A 23,303-nucleotide genomic window follows, 5' to 3' on the forward strand; every position below is an offset into this window, starting at 1 on the left:
TCCCCCTTTGCTGTCAGCTTCTCCTGGACAGTGGAGCTAAGCTTGGCCTGGAGCTCGGCAGTCTGCAGCCGCTCGGAAACCATCTCCTCCCTGAACATATGCAAATTCATGCAAACTAGTCAGCTTGGGTGTATTAGAGAGACACGATAGGCCCAGCCATGATACATGATAGCAGTACCGGTTGTGACAGTGCTATAATCCCAACTCTGATCTATTTTTAAATACCTCTGCATGCACCAATACTTTTTGTACGGTGAATTGTGGACTGATAACAACCTGAGAGTGCTGTGTGCTGTCTGCAGGCTGCTCAGTTCAGCAGTGAGCCGGTCAGCCTGCTCCTTCAGCTGGTCAACATGAAGCCTGCTTTCTCTTCTGTCCTCCTGGGTCCGGTTAATGTCTTTATAGCGCTCCAACTCGCTCTGGAGGCGGCTGTGGGCTCGCTCCATCTGAGCCACCTGGCCGGCAGAGAGGCAAGGAAATCAAGATGGAGAGAAACTCTGACTTCTTTTTATCAGTCAACCTGGTTAGATAGCTCTTAATTTATCTATTTTTAACTACATATACATGTATTATATACATTATTTGTTTTGTAAATAATGTAATAAGTACATTTTGATATTATAGAATTGTGGCTTGAATGTGTTAAAATTAAGAATACATTAATATATGATTTTATTTAAATTCTTCTGATATTTCCCTAATTATTTGTTATTTAAATATTTCCTTGCTCTTATATAACAATGATACCGAAACTAATATTCAAAGTGTAATGGCGTGTCTGATGTAGGAGCTAAATACACAACCACCCAAACACTAATGTCATATTATTATAATTTTCATCCCTCTATATATTTCCTTCGTTAATATTCTTTGGAACTCATACATAGATACATGTTATCTTATTACAATTCTGATTTACCAGTCTAGTTTTCCAATACATTCAGGCAGTAAGGTGATTTCTTTATATATATTTTTTTACAACAGCAACAACCTAACCCTGAAGAAAGAATGCTTTGCCCAGTTTCATCAGGTCTGACCTGAAAAAACCACATACCTTTTCCTCCAGAACTGCTTTCTCCCCCTTGACTTGTGTGAGGCTCTTGATGAGTGTTTTCCCTTGTTGGCATTCTGTCTGACGGCTGTTCACCTCCAGTCTCAGCTTCTTCAGCTCTCGCTCACCTATCTGCAAAGCCTTTGGTGTAGAGATGAATTAGAGTTCCTGTGTTGTTTGCGACTCTAACTTTTTAATATTGTACTTTAAAACAAATACAACCGGAACTCTTATTTTCAAGATAAATCTCTTTACAAAATAGATTTTTAGCTGTGATGTTATTGTTGTTGTTTTTTTACCTCCTTGTCTTTTTTGAGTGCGGCCTGGGCAGCACTGAGGTCCACCTCCAGCTGCTTCCTCCAGTCCTTCTCCTCCGTCAGACGGGCCTCTAGAAGAGCCAATCTCTCCAGGCTGCTGTCCCTTAGGTGCTTCATACATAATGTACAGAGAGCATTAATAGGTTGCTGTTATGGAATTTGAGGCATATAAACTCTCTTTATGGGCCATCATCTAATCTACGCTGGCTGATAGTTAAAGTTATAGTTGGTCATTAAAGTGTATTCTTATTTTTTACATTAACCATCATATGAATGGAAATGTGATAAGGAACTATTGCAAGAACTTGATGATACAATAAAACCTGTTGTTCTATTCAAATCCAAAGGAGATTTATTTTAGGCAAATTTGGGAACAGTATTCCTTAATCGCTATACCTCTTTCAGCATCATTTATTGACCTGTTGAAGCTAATAGAAAAAATAACTTTATTTTAAATGATAAGCATTAGTAACAAATCATTGTGCTTTATTTGAACCTGTGGATTGTCACAAGTCTAAGTGTTTTTGCTGTGTTGTCACCCCACTGTGAAATGAGCACAGAGAAAGCAGCAGTGATATTGAGAGAGTGAGGTTTTACCAGCTGTAAGAAGGACTCGGTGGCTTCTTCTCCATTCTTTAACATTTTGTCTTGGACATCCTGCTTCTTCAGCTCTGCCTCCAGCCCTTTGATCTGCAGAGACAAGTTAAGACTATTACTCACTCAGCCATTAGAGAGATGATGGTTCACAATACTGTTTGAGTAATTCTAGTCAACAACTGGCATTAATGAATGTCAAATAAATGATGATGCCAGGCAAAGGGGCTAGATCTACAGGAAAAACTCAAACTTTCAGAGGATGACTCATACATTTCCGAGTAATAAAATCAGCCAGAAATTAGAGTAGTAAAATAAGTAAAGAAACTCCAACATTTATGAGAAAATACTTGAAGAAAAGAACGTGGTGGTGGGATGAGGTTGATCCTTTTCTAGAAGTGAAACATTCTCTTCTAACACATCTGTAATTTCATAGATAGAATTCTGAGCTTTTACTTGCAATTTTACGATTTTGTAATCTCAGGGAATATCCCAGATTTCTTTTAGGAATATTACCCCCTTCCAAAAGCTCTGTAGTACAATTTGTTCCACCCTACAATGGCACGCTATCAAACACACTTTCATACTTTCCACAAGTAAAATACTTCTAAGATTCCTTTAATTTAGTAAGTAATCCATACAACCCTCCTGCAGTTAAGAAAACGTTTTTTAGGAAGTTTGTGCTTTTCATTACCCTCCTGTGCAGTCCCTCCAGCTCCCCCTCGTGCCGGTGCCTCTCCCCCTTGCTGGCGTTCTGGGCCTCCCCCAGCAGCGCCTCCAGCTCCTCGTTCCTCTCCTCCAGCTCTTCCTGTTCCTTGCGTATCCTCTGGAGCTGCCGTTTCAGATCCTTCATCTGAACAAGCCTGTCTTCCATCGCCTCATGACACCTGACAGAAAATAACAATGGTTCAAGTCAAAGCAGTATAAACAGTCTAAACGAACGTCAACATTATTTAATCACTCTGTTTCCCAGGCTGGTTATGTATACCGTTTGTGCATGTTATCCTTTTCTTCGGTTGGCGAGCCGGATAGATTGTTTTGTGGTTCACTGCTGATGCTCCTGTTCTTTTCATCCTCTTTGGTAACATCTACGTCTGTGTCGTGTATTGCCGACTGGACAAACACAACACCAAATAATGTCAAACTTCTGCGACAACATAATAAGTTATTTGAACAAAAATAATGATTCAAATACCTGGTCCAAGAGATTTCTCTTCTCTGACTCTAAAGTGTGGACTCTCTCCCTCAGAGCTCTGTTCTCAACATCTAGTTTGTCATTTTGCTCTTTGGATCGCTGCAGCTTCATCATATCTGTGAAGGGAAAAACCATGACGGTCAACATCAATTTTTTTCAGTCTAGTTTTGCTATATACCATATGAAGTTATGACTTCACATAGTGTTTTATTTGTCCATCATTTGCTTAGAAATTAGTTTGAGATGCAGGTTTAAAATTATTCCTCAGTCCTTAAAGCGAACTGTACGAAACATTTAAGCTTACATTTGGAATTCTTCTTAGAAGGGTGAGGGTTAAATTCAGAACTTTGTGCATTTGTCAAAGTGAGATTGTTTACTTATATCTAAAAACCAACATGATCCAAGTTCATAATTCAAGAACGAGTAAGAATATGAAGTAAATCAGGTAGTTTCTACATCAGTAACTGGTATCTAAAAGATTATTACATTTAAAATAATTGTAATAAATGTGTGTGAAGAATTGAAATTAACCTAAATATAAATAAAGCAAAAAGAAATGTTATATTTCGTCATTTTTAAGCAGAAATCTGTAATATCCAAACTATTTTTTCAACCCTACAGAGTCCTATAAACCCACTCATTTGAACAACTCTCCTCCAACTGGAATTTTCAAACAGAAATAAAAACTCCAGAAAACCTTAAAGGAGAGGTGTCATGCTTTTCCGGTTATTACCCGTCCCCTTGTGTGTTATGAAGGTTTTTATGCATGTAAACGGTGTGCAGAGTCAAAACCCTCAAAGTACACCCATAGCGAGTAAAACTCTAACACAGAAAATACCTCCCCAAAACGCCTCGTTGGAGATACGTCATTGTCCATTTGATTCTTCGGGACGGCATGATGTCAAGCCGTACCCGGAACGAAATGGACCAATCCGTGGAGCCGTTACGTTACGTCCGCGGAGCCGTTACGTTAAGCCTGATTGGTCCAAATTGACCAATCCACGGACTTCCTCACACACACATCTGTGTGCAGGGAGCAGGCAGCTCTGCTGATTTCTCCTCCCTGGCTGCAGGCTGATAACAGACAGTTGGATCGCGGCGAAATTCTCTCTGCAGACCCATTCTCACAGCGTTTATCAACCTTTTTCTTACTCAATATCAAGCCACACTTATTGTTTTTACTTCGGCTGTGACTTTGTGTGTGCTCAGGATGAATTTGGCTGTGTTTGGCTGTGTATCGCTAACAAGGAAACAACACCTCCACGGAGCTCAGCGCGATTCACAACGTCCCGACCAATCAGAGCACACTGTGCTCACAGGGAGGGTGGGGGCTGGAGCTTTGGAGCTACAACGAGCCGTTAAAGGCAGAGAGTGAAATTCAGTGAATACGTAGTTTACAGAGATGCTGTATGAGAAACCAATGTGAGTTTGGAAAATGCACAGTATAAATCTATTCTAGTAGACCTCAACAATGGAATTATGATCAGTGGAAATGGCCATGACACCTCTCCTTTAACTAAATGGAAGTTTTCAACATCACACCCAAGTCTATCTCACCACAGTGTTTCAGTTTGTCCACTTCCTTCCTCAGGTTCTCTACTTCTTCGAGTGTTCCCTGGAGCTCAGAACCTGAGGTTATAAGCATATTTTTTGTTGTAATGTAATGCCTTTCAAAACATTTATTTTTACAAGCTCCTAATGAATTCCTGTACCTAGCTATTACAATTTAAAAAAGGTATGCATTAGAAAAGGAGTTTGTTATCTTGCATAACCAAAACATGTTGAAAATGATTCGAGGCAGACATTCAAGCTACTGTATGTGTGATTTACACATTATAAAAAAATATGACAAGTCAATGTCATCATTTGTATGTTTATAACAATAATGTGCACAGAACATTGCAATAGTGTTTAACATAGGCTTTTTAGTGTTTGCACCATACCACTTGGGTCCAGGTTGTTGTTCTTTGCAGCATCCAGCTCATTGGTGAGTCTGCGGATGTCCTGATGAGCCATTGCCAGCCTCCTAGACGCCTCCTCAAGGTCCCGCTCCAGCCGATGGCGCTCATTTCGCTCCTGGGAAACCTGCTCACTGTGGGCCTGACGCAAAAATAAAGTGTGGAGGGTAAGAGTGGGAGGAGTGTGGCAGCAGCGAAGATTAATAGGTTGACGGGAGAAGCAAATGGCCCAACATGCTGATGTGAGAGACATGCATTCAGGCGTTTCAGATTCATCATCATCATCGCTGGCCTGGAGAGAAGCAATAGTGTCAACATTCACCTGCATAGTGACACCAGTGGGACAAAAAGTACACATGCTGTCCCGTGACATGCCGTTATTTTTCAAACCACTTCGAGCACACATAGGTTGTTAGAAACAAATATTGACAGTCGTGTTTCTGAGATAAGCAGTGTCCTCTGCATCATAGTGGTCATGCGGATATCAAGGCACATTATCAGCATGGAACATTTCATAATGTGAAACAGGCCAGTGATGTCCTCTTTATCATTACACCAGTGTTAGTTACTCAGTTAGTATATGCCTTAAGGTGGAAACCTACAGGGGTAATATTGTGTTTGCTCTGACCAGACCTGCGCAGCCCAAACAGCTTCTTCCATGGACTCTGGGATGAACACTGCTGAGAGGAAAGACCCATGTGTGCAGAATCACATTAGACATTACTATCACCTGGTATCCCTGTCTTTTAAAGGATTCAAGATTCAAGATTCAAGGCTTTATTGTTTAGCTACAGTGTAGATATGGCAATGAAAAACTTAGGTCACAGGCTCCTCCAACAGTGCAACATACATAGAACAAATAAAACAGATAAAATAGTGCAAGAGAATGTTTTGAGATGTGCAAGTAAATACAAATAAAATAGAAATAGTAAAAGGGACAGTTCACCCAAATTATCAAAAGTACACATTCTTCCTATATCCTGCAGTCTAGATTGTTGGGATGTAAGATGCCCAGTGCTGAACATAACGGTCGTCTGCCTTCTCTTGAATATAAAGGAACTACATTGTATTAAGCTTACTCAAGAAAATAGTTACTATATTTAACCATTCATGATTTCTGGAAAGAGACCATTCTGTATGAACTGTCCCTTTAACTGGAAATATAAGGGATGTTTTTTTTGTTCTCAGACTTAATTTAACCTGATGTATACAGACCTGTAACTCAGCAACAAGCACAATGACCTCACCTTTGTCATGTTATCTACGGCTTTCTGCATATCATCCCTGTGCTGCCTTAGCTCCTCCCCCATCGTCTGGCGAATATGCTCCTGTCCAGTCAGAGAGACGATAATATCATTCATCCACGTTTATACGGTCTCTGTATTTGCCTTGGATAGTCAAATATTACATTCCACTAAAACAAGCAAGCCTAGGGATAGGTTTACTAAAAATGTCAATATGACTGAAGACTGATTATTTCAGATAATAGAGGCTGTGCACTTTCGCAGGATGCCTTACATTTACAGTATTTTCCAATTGGACTAGTATGGTTCCTTTCCTACATGTTGACGAAATGTTAACAGTCCTTTAGAAATTCAAACAGTCCTCCCCCTTACAAAAGCCAGTCCTGTACCTGGTGCTGGACTTCCATGAAGCTGCCGGTGAGGCTCTGACTTTCCAGTCTCCTCTCAGCAGCCTCCAGCCTCTCCAGTAGTGTGGCCCTCTCCACCAGCAGGTACGCCACCTGCTCACTGGGGCTGCTCAAGCCCATCTCCCCGAGTTCCTCCTGAGCCAACATCTCTGCAAGCTCCTTGCTCTGACCCTCTGGAAGAAATGGGAGATTTTAATGGACTGTCAAGATCACAACAAAATGCTGCATGACAACTTCTATAGGGAAGCAGACTGATTGTGAACATAACTTGTAGAAACGCATGCCTTGATATATTAACACAAAAGATTCTAAAGCATTCGTTGCAAATACAAATTGTACGCTATGGTGTTTTAGAAATATACTGCTCAGGGGTGAGGTGAGCCAGGCTATGCCAACATTGCACTATATTTAAACTGAACTCACCCTGTTGTTGTCTGATTTGGTGTAGCTCTTCGCGCAGCTGTTCATTGTCTCTCTCATACTCCGAAGTAAGAGACTCGCGCTCTTCCAGCAGCCCACGAATATGTGAAACATAGCTCTCTACCTGACAGACGAAAAGAGAAAAATCCAATAGAAATTCAACCATGTAATTTAGACATTTATGTGAGTTATTTAATGTGCTTAAGTCACAGGGAATTATTCACAGGGGCCTTAATTTTACTTTTAAGCATCACAGCTTTTACCTCTCTTCTCACTCATTTTTCCAAGCACAGGCAAACAGCCTTGGGAGAGCTGTTTCTAGCGGTATGATAAGGCAGGCCATTTCTATGTGCTTGGGCTTTAACAACAGCTGTGTCTCAGATATGACCATAAAAACAATCTCTTCTTCAGACAATAGCAGGACAGGTTGACCCTGCCAGGGACAGGACTTGCAGCATCTTCTAGTAAAATGTTGATTATTTTCTTAGGAGTGGTTAAGTATCAGGGACAGGGGAAGAGAACTTCTGAGTTGGTTTGACGAGAGGCTTTGTCACTACGATGTTTCAGCAAATGTCTTTTTCAATACTCAGTGTCATTTTCAGTGTCTTACATCAATTGCATACCCATCTTGATTATCCAGTTCTTTGCTTCAAGAATTTCATCAAAATGGGCACAAAAACAGCACTTTTATTTGTCTATAGTTTTAATGAAAATAAGGAGCACACTTTGATAAACTGGTGGTATGGTGATTTTCAGGCGACACAGATAAGATCACCAATAATATCAAATTGTTGTGGTTTTCAGTTCATTAAAGAAAGATTTAACGAGCAAATATGGATGACTTATTACTCTGTAGCTCTGACACAACCTAATCTTACTGATGTTTGTCAGTATTACTGGAAAAAAAAAGCAGTTCACTCTTGTATCCTATTCTTGTATTAAACATAACATTCTTTTATGGAAAACGTCCGCACCACTAATCAGTATTAGGGTGCCGAACTTGTTATTTTTCTCTTGGTTTATTGGTGGACTGCAAACCAACTTTAAAAGGTGCAAACTGACCCCTACTTCCATCGTACATAATCAGATCAAGAGGACTGACAGTGTTACAGTTTGCGAACCCCAAAGTATTGAAAATAATCACCTCCTTCATCTCGCAGGCCTGCTGGGTACGTAAAGTCTGCAGCTCCTGGGTGGCTGACTGAAGATTTGCCTCCCTGGCGAGCAGCTGCTGCCACAGGTGGCGCTGCCGCTCCTCCACACCGGCCCCCGGAGGCAGGCCATCCTCCTGAAGACGCATGGAAATCTTGTCCAGCTCCGTCTGCACCTGAGAACCCAGAGGAGGAGATTAATGTTCTGTAAACCCAATATCATATTGATCACCTAAGTGTTAACTTAACTGTTATGTAAAGCTTGTAAGATATTATAAAATAAAACCTCTCAGTTATGTAGTGAATCAAGAAGCATCCACATAGTAAGCTTGTCTGTGAATGGGTAGCCTTGGGTTCACTGCTTTTCAAAGCTTTGCCTATTATAGCAAAATCTGTATTGTCATTAAACTAAAACCTGATACAATTCCAAGGATACTTTTGCTCAAATGCCTTTAATTTACTTCTAATAATACTATGTGGTTATATGTGACATGCTACTACACCTGCAACACAAATACCTAAATAATCTATCCTTCGTCCTTTAAATTACTTACTTTTACTAAATGATCAGGTAAACTATCCTGCAAACTAAAGTGTTAACAACAGTTTTCAACATCAAGGTTGTCAGTCTCACTGACAACGGATCTCTTTGTGGGACACATAGGAGAGAGACACAACATTATAGTGTCATGCCAGCACTAAACACCTGTTGCTGAATTCAATACTGTACATTGTTGAGCTTGTAATCTGAGCAGCACCCCTGTGCAGCATTTCAACTACTCCAGAAGCTGTCACTGCTCCAACAACATGTAGCATATTGCTAGGTATCAGGTCTCATGTGCCTGTTGTACTTAAACACCACGCCAACTGGTCTATGAGCCTGCCTTTGTGGAACTATTTGCTAAAAGATTAGATGTAAAACAACGACAATTTGCATACTCATAAAGTACTTCTGGTGTTGAACACTGGGACAAAGCATCTTAACAGTGACTGTCACTATGTTATTTCTAAGTAAAGTAACAGATGTGATTGATACCTCTTCATGATCCATGGCCATACATTAAGCAGGAGGAAGCTGCATCTGTTGATGATGGCCTTTTTCCTTAGTGTTAAAAGTATTGATCCAAAACAAAAGGCTAGCCTACATGGTATCCCATAGAAGCCAAGTCAGTTTGCACTGATGTGGTGAAGATCAGCATATCCTCAAACTTCCTCTCTTCCATTGTTGTTGCAATCCATTCATGACAACATGTCTTGTCCTCGAGTTCCCCTGCAAAAGATGAGACACTTAATAACAATGCATTCAAGTCATGTTAGGACCTGCAGTTGCAAGCTTAGAGATCAGACTAGCTACCTTAGTTTGGATAGGCACACTCCAGTTTAACAGCTGAGGAACACTGCATCACCTGAGGCTATGCAAAGCTTCAGGATGATTAGCTATGTTGGCTCTGCTGCTATGTTATCATGAGGATTTTACCACAGACAGCAATAATAGTAATAATGTTATCTCTATCATTGAAGTAGGCGCTTTTCTGTCCTGCATTTGGGAACATTGCACGTAAGCAACGATATGTATACACCACAAATAAATCCCTGCAGTTTGCACAGTGCAGTGGTTATAACGTGACGGCCTTCCTCTCATGTGTGCCATTAAAAAATGTTTTTCAGCTAACTGTTCTTCCCAAAATGTCTGACGAGGAGCAAATGAGGGATTTTGTGGGACAACTTGCATTCCATTTGTCAACGCAAGCTCACTGGTCAGAAACATGTCATTAAGTAAATATATGTGTGTGCTAAAGTAAATACTAAATAACCCACACTGGCAACTGGGACGTCACGCTGCGCTAGCTAGTTAGCAAACTTCGCTCATAAGTTACCGTAGTATACTTCACACACACACAGCTAAAGCTAGCTCGCTAACGGTAGCCATAGCTTTCTCCGATGACCGCTTGGCAGCCACTTGTTAGCTCCGTAGGGGAATTGTTACGATAACCGAAGGCTACTGTTGAATAGCTACATTATTTGAAATGATTTAGCAGGGTATGCAATGTGCCGTTAAAGTTTTACTCACCTTTCAAAGGGTAAAAGCAACACGAAAGCTAAGTGCTGAGGACAGGCGTGGCGGAGCGGATTGGCTTCTACAAACACCTAGGCAACGGACTGTACCATTAAATGATGCAGGGAGAATCCATCAGCACAGTTGCAGCCATGAAACCGCACGAAACCAACTAGTTTACGCTGTTTGTTTCAGTTTAGAAAAAAAATATCCCAGGGAATATCATTTTAGTAAATGACAGCTTCGAGATGTAGTAAAAGTTGTACTTTTGACGAGTTTGACCAAATCTAGATAATTAAGTTGAATGCAATTAAACGGTCTTTTAATTGGTTTCGTCTTTTGTTACCAGGTAAACAAAAGTGATAGGAAGGTTTCTGTGTCTGTATGTAACGTGGTGTAATCTGTATCAATATAGTACTTACTTCACTGTTATTGATAGTTAATGGACTTTTGATGATATCTCATAAATGTATGGATTTAAACACCAGGTGGCGACAAAGAAACATTAGTATTTCCTGAGATGTGAAATATCAGAATCATTTGTATAATTGTACCATTTATTTAGCTCAATCTAGCAATAGTATTTATACAATGTTTGATTCCTAAATGAATGAAGGGGTACAGGTATTCATAATCAATAATACAAAAACAAGTTAAATAATGTTTCTTCTTGCCTATTCTATTGAACCCATATGTACATGTACAATTGCTGTTTTGAAACCTTATAATTCAGGCCTGTCTTGTTTTGCTTTGACCTCCACTATGACTACATGATCAAAGATGAAGGCCTACACGGTGAGTCCCACCCTGATGTTTCCTGTGTGACCAGTACACAATAATCATGATGCCTGGGTGTAGAAATGTGAGTTATTTTGCAGTTGTGTGTTTATTCTTCACATCTACCCTATAACAAAACTGGGATCACGAATGCATAGTAGAATGGTCATTATGCCAAAAAAGCATCCAAAGTGTAGTGTTTACAGAGGAGTTATTTTCATGTGGTTTTATGTGCCTCAACTGCCCATGGGTGGATCCCATTTTAGATGGGTGGAACACTTATTTTGGATGGTGATGTTGTACTAAAAGAGACCTCTGTTCGGCACAGAGGAAATGGGCGTGCTCCTTGGAAAGTTTGGATGGAGTTGCTGTAAAAATAAGGGGGGTGTGGTAAGTCTGAAAATAGAGGACCACCAGAAGGGACACAACTGTAGAGTGGTGAAGCTGCGTTTAAGCTGCTCCTAAGATCCGATTGAGAGGGACTGGCAATACTCAGTGTGAGTACATCATTCCTTGACATTTCATATGACTTCTATATATTATTAGTTAAATCATGGTTCCAGTTGTTTAAAAAAAAAATGGTCAAAGTAGTGATTCTTGCATCACATCCCCTAATGGACTCTAGAGTGGTGCGTAGCAAAAGACTCATGCTTTTATTATAACAGATTTTGTTTGCCATACAATATAACGTTTTTTAACAAACCGTTACTCATCACATCTTTGTAACAGTACACAATTTTTTTTTTTTCATAACCATTACTAAATATTTAAACGTTTTGACTCTCATGTGATGGATGGAATCTAGTGTAATGAGATAATTTGACAGTAAGACTCCACCGCCCACCCAAACAGACATAGAGATAAAGGTCTACAGAGTCAATTATGTCCGTCTGTTATTTTCTGTCTTTTTTCTTTCCATTGCATGTCTCCTTAGTATGAAGTAAAATGTTGTTACTAAAGCTTTGGTAGCCAATTTAGCGTTTGCTCGTGCACTACCGTACACTAGATACAATAGAAAATAGCTTTCTTAAATCCCTGTTTTTTCCTCAGACTTTAATTTCCTCTTAATTAACAAGTAGTGCCTCTTTATTAAATCCAAATCTAAGTCATCACATACTGTTTACCCTATACAAATATATATATTTGGAAGGGTGGAGAGGTTTATTGGTTAAATATTTTGAAAAGGTTTAGCTTGCAACAGGCCCGCCCAGGTTCTCTGAGGTTAGCTGTATGATGGCAAACGCAGAGGCCAGTCAAAGTTACAATTTAGAAATAACTCATTGCCCCCTGTTTTGAAGCGTGGGCTTTAAAAAACACAGTATACTCTGTTCAGCGACTGAAATTTTCCATTTAAACTCTTCGGGGCAAAAACAGGAAAGTTCTCAATTACTGATTTTATAGAGACCCAGTAACAAGTTAATTGGTCACAAGCAAGCATTTCCACGCTTACTGTTGAATGCAGTCTTTCTGGAAGCCTACATTTAAACAGTTGTGTTTATTTTCGGCAGGGAGTTGAAAATGGCGTACCTGCTTATGTTTGTGACCCTGCTGCATCTCATCACATTGGCAATGCAGTTCATTGCTACCATGGAGAAGGTAGTATTCATATCTGGGGCTTGATTGTTGACTTTTATTGTATTACCTCATAAATGCAACATATCCAGCTGACGGTATCATCTCTAATCTCTCGTTAAAGTCCTGGTGGGGAGTGGGATGGCCTGGAGAACTCAGACCTGTGGTACAACTGCAGGTTTGACAACTTCACAGGATCTTGGTTGTGTACATCCTCCAAAGAAACTGGTAACAAAACAATGTCATTTTGTCTACCTCCACACACGATCATTTTTTCTTCCACAAGTCAAATCTGAGAACTAACACTTGTTATGTGGTTTCCTTTCTCAGACTGGCTTCATGCAGTGCAGATCCTGATGGTTATCTCAGTGGTCTTCTCCTCAGTCTCCTTCTTGGTGTTCCTTGGTCAACTCTTTCACCATGTCTAAGGGCGGGCTCTTCTACTTCACTGGGCTGTGTCAAGTCTTTGCAGGTAACACTGGAGTGAAACAATGTCCCTCTGACCTGCTTTGTGCATCATGGGACAATTTTAAAGGATGGCACTTTCTCTTACAAATGTAAATTTCATGGTTGGGAAATAAGCTAAATATTATATATAACATGTGTAAGTTCATTTCAACAGTGTTATACTTGAGTATTGTGACTGTGCATAACGTTTTTCTGATGGCTGCATTGGTTCAAGCTTTTTTATTATGATAAAGTCCACAATTACTAGTTACTCCCCACTAGTTATGTAATTAAATAACAAAATACATTTCAATTTAATCAGAAAAAACTATGTCATTGAGTATCAGTTATGCTACTGGTAGAAATGTTGGTGATGTACAATGGGGTTCATCCAAATTATTTTTGATAGTATTATATAAAAAGCTCATATGAAGGAATGTGAAATGTATTCCTGTTGCTCCCCTTCCAATTTAAATGCAAGGTCAACTGAGAAAGACTCGTCATAAATGTTTGACTGTAATAAGTGTTGAGTACTATTAAGCCTTTTTAGCAAAAAAGCCCAGTTCAAATATTTGATAAGTCATTAAAATGTTATAAGTTAAATAAAATAACCTTAATGAATTAATTGAAAAATAATTAAATTACTACATTGATTACATTTGAACAAGGTTACTAGTAATGTTGCAGCCTTATGGCTAACCTGCAATTAAATATAACTCTATTTGGTAAACATATTTAATTATTATTTCAATATACTGCCACACATTTAGTCTCCTTTTGAAATATACTGTTATTGCGACACAGTCTGAAGTTAAAGTTAATATATAGTGATGTATTCATTACTTTGCCACACTGTCCCCTGCCAACATTGCTATCACTCTAATGCTTATGCCATTGTTTACAAAAGGATGTTACAAACCAACACACTATTTAAAACATCCCATTCATAAACTAAACTTATTACGGTCTTTTCTTAGGGTTGACTGCCTTTTCTGCAGCTCTCATCTACACATTAAACAATAGGGAAATCCTTCAGGACTCCAGAGAGCTGACAGCAGGACACTTTGGCTACTGCTTCATCCTGGCCTGGGTGTGTGTCCCCTTGTTGCTGCTTAGTGGGGTCATATACATCCACTTGCGTAAGAAAGAATGACCAGACAAATGAACACAATGTCTAACACAACGTTTTTTCTTTCTTTTGAAGTAACAAAACAATTGGTTTGACTTCTTGTTAATCAGAAATGTATTTTTTCAGGACTCACAAATGCATATGGTATGATCTTTGCTCAGGCTTCAACTAATGTAATGTTTTTTAATTATATAAATGACTACATGTATATTGTTTTTCCCTTGACGACATTTTCAATCCTCAACATTAAGTCAATATATAATGTCCATGACCAGGAAGATAAATACCAATCAGTTTAATGTATTTTTGTTAGTTTTAGGCTTTATACGGCATTTGAATTGCTTTTATATTTTTTCTAGAGCAAACTGGAAATCTATTTTTGTACCTAAAGCTTATGTAGAATATATTTAGTAACATCTTTCAATACATATCACTCTAAGAAACACAATGTGTGAAAGTCCACTGTTTTCATTTATGTGATAAATAATACATTGCACACTTGAAACCAAATAAATCTGTAAAAACACCTTTCAGACAGTATTTGAGCAAATGTAGGACATTTATTTTAATTAAAGTATCTGCACCAGTTTTTTGTTTTTTTAAATTGTATTTATAAAGGTTTTCATGTTTTCATGTTTTTAAGGTAACAGATTTACCAGCAGAGGGGAAACTAGGCCTACTGACGTCGTTGCCATAGCGACAGTAAACTTACAGTTTCTCAACAACTGCGTTAGCTTCATCAGCTAATTATATGTTGAAAACTAGCATAATACCGGTCGAGTGTTGTGTGTATCATTTGTATAGCCATTTGTCGCTATAATGGAAGATAGTCCTCGTGTTTTGGGGAAAGCATCCAAGATCATTTCCCTTGCTTTACCCAAAGGAACGGAAAAATTGTGTGAACTTTGTCAAAAAACAGCGCACCTGCAATGCACCAAATGTCGGGTCACCTTTTACTGGTAAGTTTAAACTATCAAAAATAATATATTTTATAATGAACGTCTAAGGCTGTATGTACTGTAGCCTACACGTTAAGTAGCCTACACGTTTGAGGGACTTTTACCATACTTGAGTATTTCAATTGTGTTGCTACTTTGTACTTCGAAAGCACTAGGCTACTTAAACAAAAAAAATTGTTTATAATAATAATACACTTTATTTTCATAGCACCTTTCAAAACATAGTTACAAAGTGCTTAAATATACAAATACCTTTAGTTACTGTTTTCAGATTTGGATTAATGATGTGAAATACAATCAAGACTAAAATAAGACTTTAGTTGTACCTGGAGTAACATTCACAAGCCTACCTGCAACAAACAAAGTATATACAATTAGCTGCACCTTTACCAGCTTTGATAACACTTTAATGCATCAATAAATATAATAAAAACATATAATATATATTATTCTGAAATTGGTCAATCTACATAATGAGTACTTTGAATGTTGGTACTTTAAGTACATTTTGATGCAAATACTTTGAGACTTTTACTTGAGTAACATTATGAATGCAGGACTTTTACTTGTAACAGAGTATTCCTACACTTTGGTAGTTTTACTTTACTAAAGTACAACATCTGAGAGTACTTCCCCTTTTCCACAAAGTAAATATTGTGTTCATCGTTTGTCAGCTTGCTCAAACATGTCTCCGGTTTGAACGCTAGGTGGCAGTGTCAGCCATATTGTTTCACAGCACAAATCAACACGTCGGCATGAAGAGCGGTCACGTGACCGTGTCGTACGGGGGGAGCGGATGAAGAGAGGAACAGCTGGAAATCAAATTACCAATTCCTTTTCTTTCATGCGACGGGGGTAATGTTCCATGCGTCTGCTCGACTGTTTGAGTTTGAGAACTTCAGCTTTTATTTGATGCATGTAAGCCAATATTACCTTTGGCGTAGGTGGACATCTCCTCAGACTCTATTACAGATCATAAGATGGTGATCGCTGAAATCCTCATTGGCACAGCATGGGGAGTGGAGAAGAGTACGTGCTGACATCCCTCCCTGCAGGGATTTATGTGGAGGGATGAGCCACTAAAGCCAGTCTCTTAAAGGAGGCTTACAGCCACTTATTGTGCTGGCTTCCCTCTCAGTCTTTGAAATGAACTAAAAGTGAGCACATTTCTGAAATTGAATGAAACGTTATGCACATTACATTTTATATCAAACAAAGGATATAGAGGAGTAAACAAGAGTTTCTATTAACACTGATCAAATACAGTAACATCTAGGCTACATGTTGTAAGAACACGTTTGTATTTATAATTAATATGTTGGAGGCAAGTCTCAAGATAAGACTAAAATCACGGCAAGGGGTCGATATAGAATTTCATGGCCCTTTAGTTTAGTTCAAGTCCTCTTAGCTATTGCCTCTCCTCTCACCACCCTGTCTAATGAAGGCTACAGCCTTGGAGCTTTAACATTCTGTCCCCACAGCTGTGTATTGGTATGACCCAGATAGTTGATTAGGCTTGCCCAAACATTCATAAAACAATCTCTTCTTTTAGATAATACAGGACAAGGCTGACGCACAGTGTCAGAGAGCAGTGAGGACATCCAGGAATCCATTTTATAGTGTGGCTCCCCAAAGCTAATCACTCCCAGCCAGGAGCAGAGCTTGCTTTGACTGGTTATCCAATGTTGATGATTCTCTGAGAGCTAGCTAAATACTAGGGACTGGGTGATAGAGCTTCAGAATTGTTTGGTCAGGAGCTGTATCACTTCTTTGCTGCAGAAACTATCTTTGTCAATTGATAACTTCCAATAAATCTTCAATGTCTGACATCAGTTCGAGCTCTCCTTGTGTTTCGAGTCCTTGCTCCAAATGTTTCATACAGGGGTGAAATTGTTATTGGAGGTCTAATGAGCCACATCTTATCATGCTGCTGGCAGTTACTATAATAACTAATGTGTGTGTTGACTGTTATTTTTTAGGGCAGATTGAGAAGTAGCCTATATGAAATCAAAGCAGAGACGATAAGTCGAGTAGCCCTGCCCCTGCGGCCATGAGAAGACCCCATGATTTGTGTGTCTGGCTGCCAGTGCTACTGTCGATGTGACGTGGCCAGATCACTGCTCGCGTGCAACAGACTTGCTGGCATTAACATACATGCTCCTAAGTTAGAAAAACCAAGACAGTTTCCATACAAGTGTGCAGGAGAGGGGAGTCAGATGAAACAAAATTACAGACCTGTTATGTAATGGCCTACAATTTAGTATGCCCTCTCTGCACTCAGATGTTATTTTCTAAATGGGATAGAAAGTCTGTTATAAAATCTTATCCCTTCAGCTAAGTCATGCACAGTATACTGTAGGGGAAACATTTCACTGTCAGGGTTTTGTGTAGGAAAATGTTATGTTTTTCAATCAAACGTATATTTTTTCACATCATTCTGGAACAAGATCACTGCCAAATCTGTGTGCAAAAAGTGAAGGAACATAATACATTAATACAGTAATGCTCTACCCATAGATCTTACATTATTCGTCTTAGGTGGAGACCAAAAATAGCTAAGGTGGTGCAGCCTTAGAATGAAGGGAAAACCCTGAAAGTGAATTGTACACATGACTGTATCTGTCTGGTGATGTGTTAGTATGATGTTCACTTTAAAAACCATTCTTACTGAGGCTATACTGTTCAACACTTCAACACAGTGAAAATCACAGCTCAGTTGTCAGATCACAGGAGGTTTTTCTTCAATGGCTTGATGTGTGAGCCAATATTAGCCACATTGTACCCGGGGGGGAGATGAAGACTGTGTAAGGTGGCTGACAGAAGACAACTGAAGCCACGAAGCCTCTTAAGGCATATGACATGATTGGGATACAATATTGAAATGACTTGATGTTGTAAGTCAGCGTGGGAACATAAAAATGACTTGAAGTTTTGCAATCTGTTAAATAAATATATATCTCATTGCTCAGTGATGCAGAGCACCAGCAGGCTGACTGGGTGGGGATCCATGAGAGAATCTGTCAGATGCTTGTTACCATCCGCAGCCCGACACTCTTAAGCCTCCAGCAGGCAGAATGCATTCAATCACAGCTTGTAAAGGTGAGGATATATGCGTTGAATTTCGGTGTTCACACTCAGACTCATCTTGTTTTGAGTTTAAAGCTAGTTTACAGAGAATGATTAAAGGTCCCCTATTATACTATTTTTTCAACAATATATTATAGGTCTCAGATGTATCCAAAACATGTCTCTGAAGTGTTTGGCTCGAAATACCAAACAGATCGTGCATTGTAGCATCCCATAATCCCCTCTGTGTCAGCCCTGTTTCAAAAGTGTCCGTTACTTTAGATGAAAATAAGGTGCCACGCCCCTCTGTGAGATATTTGGTTAAAAAAACCACAATGGTGCTCTAGGAAGAGATTCAGATGATAAGGTGGGGGGGGGGGGGGTTACCTTGGTTGGTTATTGGTTAATGGTTACACAAGTCAAAAAATCATTATGACATCACAAAGTGGCCAAAATCTGATCAGCTCATTTCCAGACAGGTTTTTTATATAAATGGATCAGGACAAAAAGAGAGAGAATCTTTTTCCTGAAACGTTCAGAATCTCTCAACGCAGAGGGGGACACATGTTTATGTATAAAAGACATGAAACAGTGGATTTTGCCTAATAGGTGACCTTTAAGTGATAATCCATTTATATTGAATATACCTGTAGCTAACCTGAAGTGTACCTTGGTTTTGGTTCCTTACCTAGGCGGAGCTGATTGAGATGTGCAGGTTGGTGGCTCAGAGCAAGCTGTCTGAGGGGAAGCACCAGGAAGCTCTGCCCGCGGCCCAGTTCTGCCTGCGCTGCTCTAAAGATGTTCACGGCCCCAGATCTGTCCAAATGGTCCCAGCCTACCTGCTGCTGGCTGAGGCTAACATGGGTGAGGAACAACACAGATTGCTTTCTCAAATGTTCCCATTCCTCTTTCCAAAATAAAGTGTTTAACGCATGACTATGTGCATTTATCTTATATTGAAACATATGTGCTTTCCAGGTATGGGTAATCTAGCCTGGGCGGCGGAGCTCCTGTCCCAGGCGGAGTGGGCGGCACTGAAGAGTTCAGATCACGCGGTCCACCAACGTCTGCACAGGTGCCTGGGTCGCCTCCACACAGCCACTGGAAACCTGGAGGCTGCGCTGTTCAACTTTGCAAATGATGTCAGTGTCATAAGTAACACACTCACCACCATGGCTTTAGTACATGCATATTGTTTGTCAGGATGTTGGAAATACTGACTATTATGAATGCACCTTGTAAAAAAAGCAAATTTTCTTTTTTTTCAGATATACTTGCCAGTGAGGAGTATGGCCTGGATAGCACAGTCACTCGTGGAGGATACTTTCTCATGGCTAATGTGTATGCCAAACTTGGGGGGTTGCCTATTGTTCGTTCCTTGTACTCCGAGGTAACAAAAAACAGACATTATTATGATAAGGCAATTTGGCCAAGAAATGTGCTTATGTGTTTCATATTTTACCCTCTACTGTTCATATTGTAGGTGGCACAAACTTGGCACTGCCATCTGACCAAACTCCTCGACACCCACGTACAAAATGTCCAAAGTCCTGACACAGGGTTGGAGCCATATGGTGAGTCTTGTCATCAAATATGCACAATCTAAATGTAATATAGAACTATTTAAATTTAAAAAAACATACATTTAGATTTTGTCAATCGATCCAAATCCAACTCACTGTTCCAACTCACTGTTCAAACGGTTTAGAATCAGAAAAGTATATTCGCAATCCATCGTATCACTAAACAAATAGGGTCAACAAGGCCTAGGTTTATCTGAGCTGTCTTGCGCAATCCAAAAGCTAAACCCCAGATTAACACAAGTATGCTCAGGGTTGACTAGAGACCATCTCTGGCTGTGCAGCATCCGCACCGCTACCCTCTACCGCAGCTGCTGCCCTACATATAATGCTAAGCCTGTTAGCTGAAATGTAATTTCCTAGGCTTTCTGGAAGGTTTACCAGGGAATATTGGGAATGGAAGGAAATATGCTTACACAATCTATACAAAAGATGCACAGAGATCAGAATGTATGTTGACCTATTGAATACTGTAAAAACGAAAGGACGTCTTTCTCTCTATCTATTGTTTTTAATCAGATGAAGCCCAGCGAGTTGAAATGGATAAGATGTTAAGAACAATGCTGGAGTTTGAGCAGAATGACTCCAGAAAAGACTCAGCTCAGATTGCACTGGTGGCTCACTGCCTGGCCATGCTGTGGTTCCTAGCAGGTGACTCCCTGAAGGTAAGACCCCTGATGACGTCCAGGCATTAAAGGTTCAGTTTGACAGAGTGACACAGTCCCCCATTTCCTCTTTATGCTACTTCTTTGGATGGTCGTACTCAATGAGATGAGATTAACTCTAATTGGTAAAGTAAAGATGAGGTGGGAATTAGTGGGAGTTTATTTCACCGTCTCGGCACTCCGACATCCACCTAGAGCACATATGTCAAACTCAAGGCCCGGGGGCCAAATCAGGCCCGTGGTGGATTTAATTTCGGCCGCAGGATAATTTCGAATTACTATTAGATCTGGCCCGCCGGTATATTGCACGCACACCTTCACTCAATCCTGAGGGTTTCCTCAGCTCAGAGCCTGACCCCAAACATTGATGAACTTGCACCCAAGATGAGATGCCAAGTATCTGGCTTAAACTAGCATCACAGAGCAGCAAGCTGAGTTTCAATGGATGTTTCCTTCTGCACTTTTTTTATTGCGACAACAGGGGATGTTTGGTTTTTTCTTTGAGGGAAATAGTTTTTTTGAAGCTGTTGTTGGCCTGTGGAAAAATGTAATCATAAGAAATGACTCCGGAAAAGCTGCAGTTAGAGCCATAAGAAATGAATGCAACTGATTATTTTATGTTTCATGTTGTTTTTATAGGTAATAATTTAAGCTTTGACAGTTCCAGGTTTAATATGTGCAATAAGTTCATTTCAATAAGTTTTGCAATAAACATTGAACCAGTCCGGCCCTCGACTAGTACCGATTTTTTTATTTGGCCCACTGTGTATTTGAGTTTGACACCCCTGACCTAGAGTCTCTGTAAGGCCCTTGGAAAATATTTGGGTGTGTGTTAACTGCATCTTAAATGTGGGGTGAATGAGTGTATTTCTTGTGCGTCCAGTTCAGAGAACAAGGCAGCAATGGTGAAGTGAATGTGTAAGACTAGGTTGGGTCTTGGGCAGGCAGAGATTAGAGATAGGGCAGGATCAAGCACATACTACAAACTTAGTTAAACAACAATTAGTTACTTTGTTTGATTGTTTTACTGTCATTGTTTTATCTTGTGGTGTCTTGGGTTAGTACGGCGGGAGTTCACCAACAGTTTTTCTATAAGGTCAAAATGTGAAATACACCCTGGTGGCAAGCAGAGCCGAAAAAGCAATGTTACCCCCTGCTGTTAGAACCCACTTCAAGTGGCAAAATGGCAGCTGTAGGCACAAAGGATGGGTTCATTCTACCAGGACGGTGGTTAACTAGCCTAAGTACATTTGATTTTTTTACAGTAACTGAAGAAACTATAATTTGTTGGAGTGGTGGTTCATCGAACATCCCATGTGGTGTGAACATTTAAATACTGGATCCAGCAGGCCGTTTAACGTTTTATTCTCAAATGAATGTTGACAACGGTTTCGCTGCTGTGGATGACTTTATCTAAATAAAAGGGATATTTACAAACTATTAGCAGTCTTACAATAACCACAATAATAATAATAATAATAAGAATAATAATAATAATAATAATAATAATAATAATAATAATAATAATAATAATAATAATAATAATAATGATAAATAAGGTTCAGTATTCCACTTACATAATTTCATGCATCCACAGGATTCAATTATTTTCTTTAACATAGGTGTGGGTCAAATGGAATCTAGAAGGCGGATCTAACATAAACAAAACAGTCTGTTAAAGTAAGCTAAACATTTCATCAACTGATTTAAGTACAAACAATTAGCAGCTCCATGTGCCAACTCAAAGTTCCTCTGTTCTTCAGTCTCTGGTGGGGAGGAAGTGAGTGGACCGGCCTGAAGGGCGGAGCTTTACTTTTGTGGGGGAGTGGTCTACACTTGATTGACAGAGGTGGTGATGCAGTTTAGAGAGGGGAGATACTTGTGATTGTTAACAGTAACATTTTTCTGACACAAAGCACACAAGTCTACTGGTCAGTCCAACTCTCACTTTTTCTTGATGTTTATTGAACTCCAAAAAAAAAAGGCCTCACAGGAGCCTGGGTATTTACAAATGAGAGAGCCGTAGATATAACACTGATAACTTGAGCAATACATACACAATGATTAGTCCCAGCTGCTTACATATCCATGGAAAGTGCAGGCATTCCATAGATGCCACCGCAAACCTCAATGAATTCCACATTGCGATGGCATGTTTCCACCTGAGCATGCATGGTCTTGTCAACAGTATCAAACAATTATTATTTATTGATATTTTCTCCTTGTTCTAAACTGTAAAGGACAGTATGACAGCCTATACATCAGGTGGTCGGAGGGGTGAAGTGGGATAAGTTAAGCCGACTGGGTAGCAATCCAATTTTCAGTGATATTATTATATAAGTCAGCTTTACTTTCCCCTGAGAGTCTAACAGCTGCAGCTGCTGTGTTTGTTTCCGTTTGTGTGCCAGGCACTGGGATTTGGCAACACTGCCCTGCAGGCCAGCCAGCTGATACCAAACCATAACCTGACGGAGCCCATCCAGGGCCTGCTGCAGCTGCTGCACACCGCCTGCTAGTCCCCATACCTGCCCTGCCCCGCCCTCTGCCTGGAGATCTACACCCCCGGGACATCTGTTTAGCTCCACACCACTTCACACATGTATAAGTAGAAACCCCCCTGAATTGGTCTCAAATAAACAAGTTTATGAGTACAGAGCTTATGATGTTATTTAGGGTTTATCCAGATGTTGTGTATTGGTATTGTAAGCGGACAAT

General features: G+C 39.8%; 3 protein-coding genes across 10 annotated transcripts in view; 2 read left to right on the plus strand and 1 right to left on the minus strand.

Annotated features, from left to right (window-relative positions):
* ccdc30 (coiled-coil domain containing 30) overlaps positions 1–10,511 on the minus strand; it is a 19,924-nt gene extending 9,413 nt beyond the window's left edge. For 2 of the 8 annotated variants that reach the window (XM_034145501.1, XM_034145499.1), the window contains exons 1-17: positions 10,409–10,511; positions 9,483–9,607; positions 8,331–8,513; positions 7,190–7,310; positions 6,749–6,939; positions 6,363–6,443; positions 5,718–5,795; positions 5,101–5,257; positions 4,715–4,786; positions 3,158–3,273; positions 2,951–3,075; positions 2,657–2,849; positions 1,966–2,058; positions 1,351–1,479; positions 1,055–1,192; positions 277–455; positions 1–90 (exon numbers count right to left, since the gene is read on the minus strand). In XM_034145501.1, coding sequence (XP_034001392.1) covers positions 1–90; positions 277–455; positions 1,055–1,192; positions 1,351–1,479; positions 1,966–2,058; positions 2,657–2,849; positions 2,951–3,075; positions 3,158–3,273; positions 4,715–4,786; positions 5,101–5,257; positions 5,718–5,795; positions 6,363–6,443; positions 6,749–6,939; positions 7,190–7,310; positions 8,331–8,513; positions 9,483–9,560 — 2,024 coding nt within the window. In that variant the 5' untranslated portion in view covers positions 9,561–9,607; positions 10,409–10,511. Of the gene's footprint in view, positions 91–276; positions 456–1,054; positions 1,193–1,350; positions 1,480–1,965; positions 2,059–2,656; positions 2,850–2,950; positions 3,076–3,157; positions 3,274–4,714; positions 4,787–5,100; positions 5,258–5,717; positions 5,796–6,362; positions 6,444–6,748; positions 6,940–7,189; positions 7,311–8,330; positions 8,514–9,373; positions 9,608–10,408 lie in introns of all 8 variants that reach the window. The other 6 variants (XM_034145507.1, XM_034145502.1, XM_034145508.1 and 3 more) reach the window with 4 other exon arrangements.
* Positions 10,512–11,583: 1,072 nt separating this feature from the next.
* On the plus strand, positions 11,584–14,907 carry LOC117494347 (epithelial membrane protein 3-like). The gene is given in 7 exon segments (XM_034145213.1): positions 11,584–11,667; positions 12,679–12,766; positions 12,867–12,875; positions 12,877–12,970; positions 13,073–13,155; positions 13,157–13,214; positions 14,167–14,907. Coding segments are annotated over 6 exon segments (498 nt in total). The 5' UTR covers positions 11,584–11,667; positions 12,679–12,688; the 3' UTR covers positions 14,343–14,907.
* A 194-nt stretch (positions 14,908–15,101) lies between these two features.
* Positions 15,102–23,225, plus strand: zmynd12 (zinc finger, MYND-type containing 12). The gene is made up of 8 exons (XM_034145370.1): positions 15,102–15,277; positions 18,247–18,376; positions 19,036–19,207; positions 19,322–19,489; positions 19,612–19,733; positions 19,827–19,917; positions 20,443–20,588; positions 22,997–23,225. The coding sequence occupies exons 1-8, from the start codon at positions 15,138–15,140 to the stop codon at positions 23,102–23,104; spliced, it is 1,077 nt and encodes a 358-aa protein (XP_034001261.1). The 5' UTR covers positions 15,102–15,137; the 3' UTR covers positions 23,105–23,225.
* Positions 23,226–23,303: the final 78 nt, after the last annotated feature.

Source organism: Trematomus bernacchii, unplaced genomic scaffold (assembly GCF_902827165.1).
Source record: "Trematomus bernacchii unplaced genomic scaffold, fTreBer1.1, whole genome shotgun sequence".
NCBI classification, from domain to species: Eukaryota; Metazoa; Chordata; class Actinopteri; order Perciformes; family Nototheniidae; genus Trematomus; species Trematomus bernacchii.